This window comes from Leucopleurus acutus, assembly GCF_964270905.1.
Source record: "Leucopleurus acutus genome assembly, chromosome: 5".
NCBI classification, from domain to species: domain Eukaryota; kingdom Metazoa; phylum Chordata; class Mammalia; order Artiodactyla; family Delphinidae; genus Leucopleurus; species Leucopleurus acutus.
Genome location: NC_139147.1, coordinates 77,688,087 through 77,701,089, shown reverse-complemented (window position 1 = coordinate 77,701,089; position 13,003 = coordinate 77,688,087). Strand labels below are relative to the sequence as shown.

At 37.0% G+C, this 13,003-nt stretch overlaps 1 protein-coding gene across 1 annotated transcript; it reads right to left on the bottom strand.

Moving 5' to 3' along the window:
* Positions 1-903: 903 nt before the first annotated feature.
* TMEM207 (transmembrane protein 207) lies at positions 904-12,755 on the bottom strand (the record flags this gene model as incomplete). The annotated part of the gene is made up of 5 exons (XM_082840573.1): positions 904-1,043; positions 3,890-4,032; positions 5,072-5,116; positions 10,791-10,828; positions 12,681-12,755. 5 exons carry the CDS (start codon positions 12,753-12,755, stop codon positions 904-906), a joined length of 441 nt encoding a protein of 146 aa, XP_082696699.1.
* Positions 12,756-13,003: the final 248 nt, after the last annotated feature.

Genomic DNA, 13,003 nt, shown 5'->3' with positions numbered 1-13,003 from the left:
ACAAGTGAAGATGTCAACCATTCTGTTCAACAAAGACCATATGGCGTCTGCCACGGATGTCTGTTCCTGGACCCCTTGCTCATGGCCACTGCAAAAATGTCACTTGATGATATCTCACTGCTACTTCTGTAGTTAGAGTCCTCAATGGGAATACTGATATCTATGCCAAGGGTTCTTACCATGGTTTGCTAAGAAATGCCAAGTCTTGAGGCACCGGTCTTGGGCTCTGGAGTCTGCACTCACTCATATAAAATGGGAGCCTCTGCTTCTCCACACTGTGGGATTACATGTGCCTCACAGCTTAACTAGTCTCCTTCAGCTTCAATCAACACTTTCTTCCTTCTCAGGCTGTGACATACAACTCCTTGAACTTTTAATCTTCCTCTTCATTCATCCTTCACCCTTCAACTCCAAATGGTCCTTCTTCCTACTCTCTCCCCTCGCCCTAATTCAAATATTCTCTTTCTGGTTCTGGGTCTGGACATGTATGCATCTCTATTTGGGTCACTGTTAAATTATGATAATTTTATTGACTCCATACTAGGGAAGAGGTCAAATTAAAATGGAGATTGAGGCAGAAAAATTTGTGATGTGTACGACAGCAAAATCCTAAACTTAATGGAAGCCACTCCTTGAGTTAAGTACTGCCTATATGAGTACATGGAGAAACTTGATTAGGAGCATAAAAGTATAAAGCAGCAGTGACATACCAAGAGTCCACTAATTTACTACGGTAACATCTCCATGCTCCAAATTCTTCTCCTACATTCATGCTTTTGTCTATTTGTCCTTTTTAGACTACATTAATTGATCTCTAGGAATTCCCACTAAATGAAAGAACTGTTCTTAAATTTTATGTTTTGGAATTAAAAATATTTCTGAGTTTCAATTAATCATCCAGATCTAAAATCGGCTTGATTTTAGAATGTTTTCATATGGAGGTGGGGGGCCTAAAGCACCAAAACATGGAACATGATACAATTCAGGATTTTGAGTTTGAAGGTGCATTCCAATTCCAGTTGGATTCACAGCTGCTTCTGTCCCTGGAAAGAGAGAGGTGGAGATATAATCTTTCTAGTCAGCATAAAACAGAAGCACATGAACTGCCTAATAAAATCTGGCATTTCTTGGATCACTGGAGCAACAGAAAATTGTTTGTTCCCTTGAGAAAAAATTTACAACCATATCACTCTCTGCCACGATAGTTTAGTCATTACAGCAAGAAAATTTGCTCTCATGAACCGATTAGACCATCATTGACTAAGCCATAAAGAAGCACCTACAACTTAACAGCTGAAACCAGAAGAAATATCCCTTTTGGAAGATCAGAAGACAAGATTCCTGTAAACACGAATGGCATTTTAGCTAATGCTTCCATCATGATATATGCAAATATCACTAGAAACATTAAAGTATTACCTCTGAACTTCATTATTTTATATGTATGCTCTGTAAACTGCAACTCACACAATTAATTAATTTCAACATCTCTATGATGAATAGTAAAAATATCAAGTTGTGAAGTTTTCAATTAAAGTATACACATGCAATAAACGAAAGGCATTCTCAAATTTTAAATTTTGAAATCAAAGCTCTTGACTTTAGATTATGCACACTACAAGCCATTATATATCAAAAAACAAACATTTTCTTCCTGAAACTGATCACCTTGAGAGATCATGCACTTATTCCAATAGTTCTCTGGGAAGTCTTCTATTAGTATTGGCTTGAAAGACTGTTTTTGAGTCACACAGGAAATCAACAGTAATATTTTATAGCCATTTCTCTCTTTATGTTTTTTCTTTTATTCACAGGGGTCTTTACCTTTCTGGGAATGACTTGGCTTCTTCTTCCCAAAACAATAATAACAACCATAAATTCACCTTTAAAATAGAAACTACACCCTTAAACTAAATCTGGCCCTTTGACTGTTTTTTTATGTTAAATTGAAATAGCGCAAACATGTCCATTCATTTGCATATTGTCTCTGGCTGCTTTTCCTACTATAATTGCAGAAGTGAGTCATCCCCACACGCTTGCAAAGTCAAACATATTCTGGCCTTTAATATAAAAAATGTGCTGATCTCTTTCTTAAAGGATTAAGATTCAATACCATTGAGAAGATTCCAAAGAACATGCCACAATTATCAAAATGATTCCATGAGTAGTTACATATCAGGCAATAGCTGCTTCACTGGAATCCATATGTAGATGACTCAAAATGATTACTTTGGAGTGCATTCTATTTATTTAGAATCATGAATTTCCATAATATAATAATTCAAATATTATTATAATATGTGAAGGGTGGGGCCATATTTAGAATATAAGTCTCACCTCCTGGTTCAACACTTTTCTTAAGGGGTTATTTATTTAATTGAATAATCTACTCCTAGGTTATTACACAATATCTTTACACCTCAGTTTGCTGCTGTGCCATTAAAATCTAGTGATGGTATCTACATCCATAAAAACAAGGCTAAATGAATGTAAAGTGCTTAAAACAAAGCCTGACACACATTAAAATTGATTGTCACTATTATTAGTAGTGATAATAGTATTAGTATTATTACTATATAGCAAGAACTGTACTATGCTAAGAGTATGATGCATTTTCTTTTATTTACAATAGTATTTCCCATCTTAATGGTTATCCTATCTTAATGGTTAAATAATGATTAAATAATGGTTAAATAATGATTTAATCATTATCCTTACTAATGTTACAACACAGATGGGCTTCCCTGGTGGTGCAGTGGTTGAGAGTCCGCCTGCCGATGCAGGGGACACGGGTTCGTGCCCCGGTCCAGGAAGATCCCACATGCCACGGAGCGGCTGGGCCCGTGAGCCATGGCTGCTAAGCCTGCGTGTCCAGAGCCTGTGCTCCACAACCCTGAGAGGTCCGCGTACCACAAAAAAAAAAAAAAAAAAAGTACTGAATTTTGATATTAAAACTTTTTAGTTTATTTTTACCCCACTTCCTATTTAGCTGTTAGTTTTTCCAGGACATGTCCTGCTCTGTTGAAAATCTTATGCTGATCCAAATTTCTGAAGGGCAGCTGTTAATCTCTACCAAGCACTCTTGAGGCAACTGTAGTATACAGTGCAGTGCCTTAACAGGAAAGTTTCATAACAGACGGTCTCTGGATGAGGACACTGCTTAACATGAAGAAATAAACTATCAATCGTCACTTCCCAGAAATCAGAAAATTGTCATTTTTCTATTTACAGCTGAGGCTAGCAATTCCACATAACTCAAGACCATACTTTCCTCCATTTCATACCTCTTAATGCAGACTGGAAAATAATAGGAAAGGCATGGTTTGGGGGGTGGGGTTTGGGAGCAGACAAGATCAGGATGCTGCCAATATGTCTGGGGAGAAAGGACATGAGTATTGACACTTGCCTGTCCAATTCCAGTATTTCAGGCTCTGCAGTGGCAGCAGACAATCTGTAAATTGTTGTTCAACATTACTGCAGGTAAGTGAGACATGGAGAGCTTTGTAAATCAGACTATGAACACGGGGTAGGATAGATGGATATTAAAATCCCAGAGATGCTCTTCTGTACCCTAAACCTTACCATTTACTTGGAGTGTCCAGCCCTGTGTATCTTTTCCCTTCTGCTTGTTGACTGAATGACATGTTTAGGTTCTATCCCCATACTCAACTGAGTCACTTCCCCAGGACACATTTTTTTTTTTCTTTTGGGGTCTTTTTCTTCTGAAGTTTTCTCATTCAGACTCTCTCCCCAGTGCATGCCTTTGAGTCTTCAATAAACCATGTCTCGTTCTATGTTTACAAATCTGCTTTTCACAGATTAGATTTTCAACCCACACAAAACTATAAGGTTTCCAGAGAGGAAGTCTAGAAGTGTGTAGACAGCTTACCATAAACAGGGTCCAAGTCTCCAACAGCAAAAACAGCCATGGTGCGTCTTCGGGGACCATTTTGGAGTTTCCTCAGCCAGCACTGGAGGCAGAAGAGCACTGCTCCACAGAGAAGAGCCACCAGGAAAATCAGCAGCAAGAACCTTATGCCAGAAGAAGAAAGGGGAGTGAGGTGGAGCATTCTGGGAAGTTAAGAGCTCCTGCTACTTCCCGGAAAGGGGCAAAAACTCAACAAGACTGGATACAAACAATCTGGGAGGCCAAATTCCTTAAGCAATCCCCCACCACCACTCATACATTTTCACTGACTCTGGAAAGTTCACTGAGCTTACAGGGGGTCAGTCTTGCCAGGTAGTTTTAACTGTTTTCTCTTTAGAAATTGGAGAGTGGTTCAAAAGAGCAGCATCTTGATTCCTTAACTCATTCATCCATTATTCCTTCCATTCAGCCATCCATTCATTCATTCAACTAGTACGTTAAGTGACCAAATAGATTTTAGATGTTGGAGCTGGGGATTCACAGGTTGACAAGACAGGGTCTCTGTCTTTGAGAAGCTGACCATCTAATTGAGAGAACTGGTAATGTTTAGTTTTGAAAATACAGAAGCCAAGATTTAGGAAGTTATAACAATCCTTTTTTGTCATATTCTGAATGGCTTTTAGGGTCAGAACTAAAATCAGTGGAGGAGTCATTTTGGGAGATTTCAAGATAAAGAACAATGATTTCACCTTTAAAAATATCCAACTTGGGAATAAATCATTATTCTTAAAAATAGTAAGTTCCCGGGCTTCCCTGGTGGCGCAGTGGTTGAGAGTCCGCCTGCCGATGCAGGGGACACGGGTTTGTGCCCCAGTCCGGGAAGATCCCACATGCCGCGGAGCGGCTGTGCCCGTGAGCCATGGCCGCTGGGCCTGCGTGTCCGGAGCCTGTGCTCCGCAACGGGAGCGGCCACAACAGTGCGAGGCCCGCGTACCGCAAAAGAAAAAAAAAAAGTAAGTTCCCTGTCATAGGAAGTGTTTAAGTAATCACTGGCCAACAACCTGAAAGTGATGTTTCTGTTGATCCACATAGTCCCTAAAGTTTTCTTATGCTCTATGATTTCATATTCTATCTCAATTATTTAGGAAAAGGAGTGTCATATACCACTAAAGGTTTTATAACACAAATTGAGGGTGTCCTTACCAGATATACCAGCCATTTGTGTACTGATCTTTATAGTTTGTGCACCTGGTAATAAAGGAAGAGCAGTTAGTGCTGGACCTCTAGAGGGACAAGGATTATTCTTCTGGACCGTAGTATTTGTTCTGACCACACTTATTTCCTCAACAATCACCTACCCACTGCACCCCCCATAATTACACAAATGTTTACTGAATGTCCACTTCATTTAAGGCACTGAGAATACAGGTAAATGTGAAACTGTCAGATATGTAAGCAGATAATTGCACTGTAATAGGCTTGATTCTAGAGTTACGAATACTGTTGTGCACTGAGAAGGTAGTGACTAACTTTTCAGGGCTAACATGTCATAGGTGTTAGGCATTAGGCAGATAACCATTGCAGTATTCTGTTTATTCAGAGACCTAAAGTTTTTCAAAATGCAAATTCTCCAGGGAAATTTCATAATCTCTGTTATCCTTTAATATCTTGGTAAGGAAGATATTACTAAACCAGGCCTGTAAACTGGTTGGAGAAAAAATTAGAATAAAAGTAAAATGGGTGTGTGTGGTCACACATACCATTTACCAAGGAGTTAGAAGTTGATCTTCCATTAGGATGGTTAAACCATTTTTGTATCTAGGCACAACTCAGTCATTCCTGGGTTTAGATTAAAAAGATGACACAAAAACAAAGTTCACAGTGTAATTTTCAGGAGGTTTAACTCCCCAGGGATAGATACTCAAGTGCTATTCATTCCAGAGTCCCTCACTATATCAGACACAGGCACTAAATGTATGTCTGCTGATGGACTTTTTTCACACCTTATTGTATGGGCCGCTGTTAAAGTATTCTAGCATTAAATAGTGGAAAACTGTTCATCACAGCCTGATAAACTTCTGAGATAGAGCTGTACTTAATCATGTCTTCTTTGGCCATTGTTAAAATAATACTTAGTACTTTTCAGCTTGAAAGCATTTTTAAATGTCAGCTAATTTATTGCTCTCAGCATCTCTAAGGAAGCAGTGTGTCATGTTTATTATTATACTAGTCAGAAATGACTTTTTAACATATGTGAAGTATCAACTTGAAAATTTTACCATAAACATTTAAGACAAACGTCAGTCACCCAGACGACAAGACTTTTTTGTGTGTGTGCACCTAGAGGGTTTAGCCAAGTATATAGGTACAAATGGCAGGGGGGAAAATGGCAGCTGAAGTATAAATTTCAAAAACATCCTAAAACAAGTGATCATCAATAAAGGATTATAAAGATAATTAATGGAACATCCTTATAAAGGAATATTATCCATTCATCAAAGAGAATATAGATTTATATTTATAATTAAACAGAATAATACAGAGAGCTCAATTCTACTTTGTATATTTTCTTTTATGTAAATACAATGATTTCACTACATAGGTATTATACAGTTAGTATGTATACATATATACCAAATTACTAACAATGCTTGCTTCTCCTGAAGATGGTATTGTGAGGCACTTTATATTTTCAGTATTTCTATATTCTTTGAATTTTTATAATGTACATACATCACTTTTGTAGTCATAAAATTTTTACATAGTATATGATAAATACAAAAAATCTTTAAAATGTAGTATCCCACTTTAAAGATGTATGTAGAGAAATACTCCTGGTGTACTGGCTCAATAAAACAGCTCAAGGTTCTTGGTTTTGAGTCTTGAAATCTAAGCTTATGACCAGAAAAAAGTATGGATTGCTTTATCTTCCTCCATATATAAATCTCTGCTTCTCTCCTTTACATTTAAAAACAGACCATATACTTATTAAAATGTCAATTCTAAAATTAACTACCTTATGTCATTTCTTTTTGACACTCAATAAGTGTCAATTATTGAGTGGCTCTTATTGAGCCACTCAATATTTTTTTCAAGTGCTAACAATTATCCAAACTTATTTACTTTACTTCCTTTTTCTGACCCCGTGCACACACTGGTGAAGTTACTGATATGCAATAAAATGGCCAGGAAGCAGTTAGCTGGAGAAATGCAAAGTGGTCATACAATTTCACAACTGCAGGCTCCTTTAGGATCATTTATTTCACCTTTAGGATTTTGCACACTGTGCAACAGACACCCACAGTGGGAAAGGAAATGGAAGGTCACTACCTGACCAAAGAACTTAAACTAGAATAGAGGTCTTCTGACTCCATGTGCCTCCTTCTTCACCATTGTTTCCATGTCTTTTACAAGTTCAATTTTTAAACAGAAATTTTTTGAGTTCTTAAAAAAAATTAAAAGTGTCTGAACAATATCAGTATTTTAAATATTTAAATTTTAGGTGCAAGATCTTCAGTGTAGAAAAAGTTATTTACTCAGAGATTTACTTATGCTTGATCAAATTGGGATGGGGATGCCAAAAAGATAAAAAAGAAATCCAGGAGAAGTGAGAGCTGACTATAACGTTTAAGGAAGACATTTCCAATAATCAGAGCTCTCTAGAAGTAGATGTCGAAGGAGATAATTTCCGTCCCTTCCAGAACAACCAGTGCCCTACTTTGATGTATGGAGATAATTCCTGCTTTATAGGGATGGTTAAACTAGTTGATCTTAATTGTTTTTTCTCAGTGCTGAGAATCTGTGGACTTAAGGTTAACTGCAAATTCATTACTTGGATAAATAGAAGAAGAGTGCAAAGTTGTTTCATTGGCTTCTCTACTAGAATTATCCATAATTTCCTGTGCTGGGCATTCTTCTAAACCAGTTGTATAACTTCATGTGAATTAACTCACTTTCAAACTTAAAATGCTATAAAGTGGGGTTACACTATTATAATCCTCACTTTACAGTTGAGACAATTCAGTCATAAAGAGATTAAGTAACTTGTTCATGATAAGATGGCGGAAGTGGCAGAGGCAGGCTTTAAACCCAAATGGTCTGGCTGTGGAGTTCATGTCTCTTACCACTATGCAGCATTGTAACTGGGGAGAGTAAAATTCATCTCTAGCCTCATATTACTATGTGGACTACTGTCTGAATGGATTCAATATTCTGTGTTCCAAAATGCTTTAAGAAAATATTAAAAATACAAAAAAAAATTAGAAATGAGAGCACAGAGAGTAGCAGACAAAGAGAATAAGCCAAAAGTGAGATCAGTTTGTAAACTGAATGTAGTAAATCTAAGCTTTCTAGCGATTAATAGGATGAAAGAAAGAACTGGTTATATAGTATCCTCTAAAATGAACAAAAACAGGCAGCATTATTCACCAAATGCACAACTATTCCAGCTATAGCAATCAGAGACAAATTCAAACTATGGGGCTTCATAAAGAGGCTGTCTTTAACAACAGGAACAATGTTTCCCACAGTACTCTTAGAATAAATGCAATAATAAATTTCATGGGTCCTTTCTGTAAAAATTACTCTTAACAGAAGCCGGAATGCAATTCAGCTACGATAATTTGGGGGAGGGACAGGTGCCAAATCATATCATCCAGAGACCAGTGGCCTGACCTAATTAATCTGGGGTGGGTAAATTGTACAGTACCCAAAAGGATGGTTGGATTGTGTACCCCTAGGTATTTCACCAGGTGTGTAATTTTATCTAAATATTGGACATGCAGTGTGGATTTGTAGTGAAAATCCCAGGCTCAGGAATCAGTCATAGGCCCAGATGCAAGCTCTGCCTTTTACTTGTTTACTCTTGAACAAAATACTTAACTTCCCCAAGCCAGGTAATATGGTAGACTATCATCAGCAATGTATTAATGCAATTAATTTACAGAATCCCATATGTGTATGATTTTATTTATGTTTTGTAAGATACCCTATTTATGTACATACATGTACATCAGTGTACGTGGTTATTTCTGGGGAAGGGAAAAGATTAAAGGTGTAATTTTTCAGAGGGACTCTGACGTGTTTGATTTCATACACTAAATTACTTATAATATCTAAATTATACACAAAAAGTCTAGCAATGCATTGTTCATACTAAAAATGCAGTTATAAAAATAAATTGATTGGCAGCCGCATAGCACAGGGAGATCAGCTCCGTGCTTTGTGACCACCTAGAGGGGTGGGATAGGGAGGGTGGGAGGGAGACGCAAGAAGGAGAGGATATGGGGATATGTGTATATGTATAGCTGATTCACTTTGTTATAAAGCAGAAACTAACACACGATTGTAAAGCAATTATGCTCCAATAAAGATGTTAAAATAAATAAATAAATAAATAAATTGATTGGGTTAGAGCAGAAAAAAATTAGTCTTGTGCTGGAAAGAAAATGTAAATAGAACTAATAATAGATCCCACAAACACCTTCCTGTGTGGGCAAAATATTTGAAATATTGTGTCTACCTTCAATACATTTACTTACCTTATACGAACTCTCCACAAAATCAGCCACTTTCTTGCCTTTTCTGTCTTAATTTTCTGTTAATTTGCATTATATTTGAGGTGGTTTCTTGTTTTTATTCAAAAGCAATGATATTAAATAATGACTAATATAACAGACATTTACATGCAAAATGATGTAGCCAAAAAGTTTGTACCTAAGTACTAATTTAAGTCCTACAATTAATTTGTTACTCTCTTTGGGCCTCAATTTCTTCACCCAAAAAAAAGGCCAGTAGCCTCAGTGACTCTAAAGTTAGCTTATAAAGTTCCTCAATACCATATTCTCCTGTCATGTTGATTGGGGAATTAGATTCAACATTTCTGATCCTTTCCAATTATGAATTTCTTTATTCTATTATTCTGGGTCGAAGGCAGAAGACGAAAGGGCAAGATGAGACAGCCATGAGGTCCAAAGTTAGGTAAGCACACCAGTAGTCAAAAGTCCATTATGTCACCAACACCAGAAGACAGAGAAAAAACAAGTCCAAAATCAAGGCAAAGAAACAGCAATGGAGAGCCATGCAGTAGCTGAAAGAGTGGCACACATTTAATAAGCAGATGATCAATAATGGGAGGATCCATCAGAAATAGGTGAAGGATTCCAGGGCTAAGGAAAGCAGCCCGCCCAGCATGGCCTCATAATCTGGAGACAATGCCCAGAGACCCCGGCCTTGAGGGTGACAGTCAATGATAAAAACAGCTAGCTGGCAGTAAGGGCTGCTCCCAGGAGAAGATAGGGCTTGGCAGAAGTGCTTTCTGACACTTGCACAAAGTCTCAGTACATTACAGTTATCGTTAATCATCAACAGCTCTATTAATGGCACCTTCTCCCCATCTCCCGAACAGAATTCTGAGAAGAATTAAGCCTACAGTACGAAAAGTGAGAAAATAGTGTCCATTATTCACATAACATATCAAAAGCACTTTGAAAGGTACACATAATACAGGTTAGATCTTTGGTAGTTTGCTTATATTTGAAACCAAATTACCCAGAAAACTGTCTCCCATCATCCCTGTGAGTTACACAGGTGGATGGAGTCGTAGAGGAAGTCATGATTCTTTCATGAACTTAAAGGACACTTAAAACTTCAAGTGTGGAGAATGCAGTGAGCAAAAATACCTAGAAATCAACTAGGCCCCTTATTTATTTAACAAAGTTGATCACAATGAAAGTACATCTTTTCTGCTTTTAGAAAAATTGAGCCATTTGCATTTAAAAGCAATTTACTTTTTATTTTTCTTGCATGATTATAATGATCGTTTGAAACTCAGTTGGGGCTTCTCAAATGACTTGAGACATTTTTATTCTTTGAATTTTGAAAATGCTGAATAGAACCATAGAGCCTCTTGCTATTTACTTACATTTCATTTTCTTCACATGGTGAGTCCGATAGCACCAACTGAAACACATGTTTAGAACAATTAAATCCAAATATTTCGTGTCTAATCCTTTAATACAGTGCCTAGAGACAATGTGTGTTGATATCATTTTGCTTGTTTTTCTGTTTTAATTAAAAGCTCCACAGCAGAGTCTATTGGTGCAAAGAATTGTAATCGAAAAAAATCTCTGGGTAGATTCTTCAGCTCAGCAGTGACAGGAGATATATACTGGGAGCCAGATTCCTATCCTACACACCGCCATAGGTGGGTGTGAAAACACTTTGTTTTTTCTATAGGCAGATTTGGCTTTATCTAAAGAGCTTTTGTGCACCTTGCATTTTTCTTTGTTTTCACATTTTAGCTAGAGGAAGGAGTTTCATTTCTTGTGAATATTATTTTCACGCAAAGGAATCAAGTTCCCTACATGAAAACTGAAGTCCATTCCCTTAGTGTTAGTGGATATTAAATACATGAACGAAAGAGGGAGTGATTTTAACCTGCTCTAAGGCTAAGGTCAACCTAAGATCCATTGACATTCCTGTTGAGATTTACATTTTTCTCTTTATCAAAGAAGAGGGGAAAACTAATAACCTTGCTTGCTTTGTTTTAAAAGACCCAAACCCTAAGTATTCTAACACAATTTTCTTATCCTCTGTGTCGAGCCTTATAGGTTACAATAACTCATGTCACAGAGGAAAGAAAGAACTCCTGTCTAGAGGACTTGCTTATAGGTTTGTCTTTCTCTTGAACTGAGACCATTTTCATGTACAATGAGAAAAATTGTTGAATATTATTTATATGTAGCCCTAAACATTGTGTTGATGAGGTCTGTGAAGTATTTATTTTCCTGGACCCTACATACAAATATCAATACAAGTAAGAAGTTACAAAATTTAAAATCATAGACTTGGAAATTTTGCGTGAGATACGTTTTCTTTCCCTTAATCCCAAACTCATCTTCTTCAGCACCTCATATTTATTCCACCAAGTTTGTCTGGGCAAAGAGATTTGTGGAGTTGCAGATGGAGTCATGAATTGGCCATCAGAGAGCGTGGTAATGAACAATTTATAAGCACAGAAAATGAGTTGCACTCTCTTTTGCTTAGAATGCTGCAAATAGACTTGCATACTAACTGAGAGGAAAATGAACGTTCAAATTTTGTCCATAAAGAAAGTTTATTTATGAGCAGATGAAATCATTTAGGATCCAGCTTAACAGATAAACAAATAAAGCCAGCATTTCACTTTCAAGTCACTTCCTTGAAACCCTAGCAAGTACACAGTGTTACATTATTACCACCTCACTTCCAATGTCAGACTTTGCAGTTATCAAGAAATGGGGAGTGAAGTCTTAATATATTTCATACCTAAATATTTCAGATACGCCGCATTCAAGAAACACAGATACAGAAATGCAGGGATAAGTCAGAATGAGATACTAGAGCAGAGGAATCAAAATAGACTCTAAGATGGTTCTGTCTGCACTGTTCAGCACTGAAAAACTGTTGAGCCTCAAGTATGGCTTTGGGCAACAGTAAACATACCTTAAATTAATCCTGCCACAGCATTTTATGTCAATAACACTTCTGATTTTTAAAAATTTTACAGCATAACAAAGTTAAAAAATATTAATCACATCATATTTCAATAACAATAGAACTAAATAAAGAAGACATAGGACTAAGGTCATAAACCATTTTGTTATCTGTATGTTTAACCAATATATATAATGCCCTAAGATTCTGGTAACACATTCTTAAAGGAAATCTTCTAACTGTCAGAGTCATTGTTACCCAAACCACAAATCTATAACAAATCAGATCCTTAGAGTAGTAGCTTTGAAAATCTTTTCCCAGAAAGAGAGATAGTTACCTGGAATAGTGGCAAACACAAGATTCCTGTGTTTGAGACCATCGAAGTGACACTTAGAAGTCTGGATCTCGACATAACTTAAAGGACAAGAGGCTCAAAGATAGTGGTTTGCTGTCTGTGTTTATCTCCGTCTTTCTCAGAACGTGTTAGCTTCTCTATAAGTTCTGCTTCATGCCAGGGCACTCATTAATGCTGGCTCCTTGTGACTGGTAAAGTGCCTGCCAGGAGCTGGAATTTTAGGTGCAAGCTCACAGGTACTGAAAGTTCAAGGATTTCAGTTTAAGCTCAGAACACTGATAATGTTTCTCAAACCCTTAAAAGCC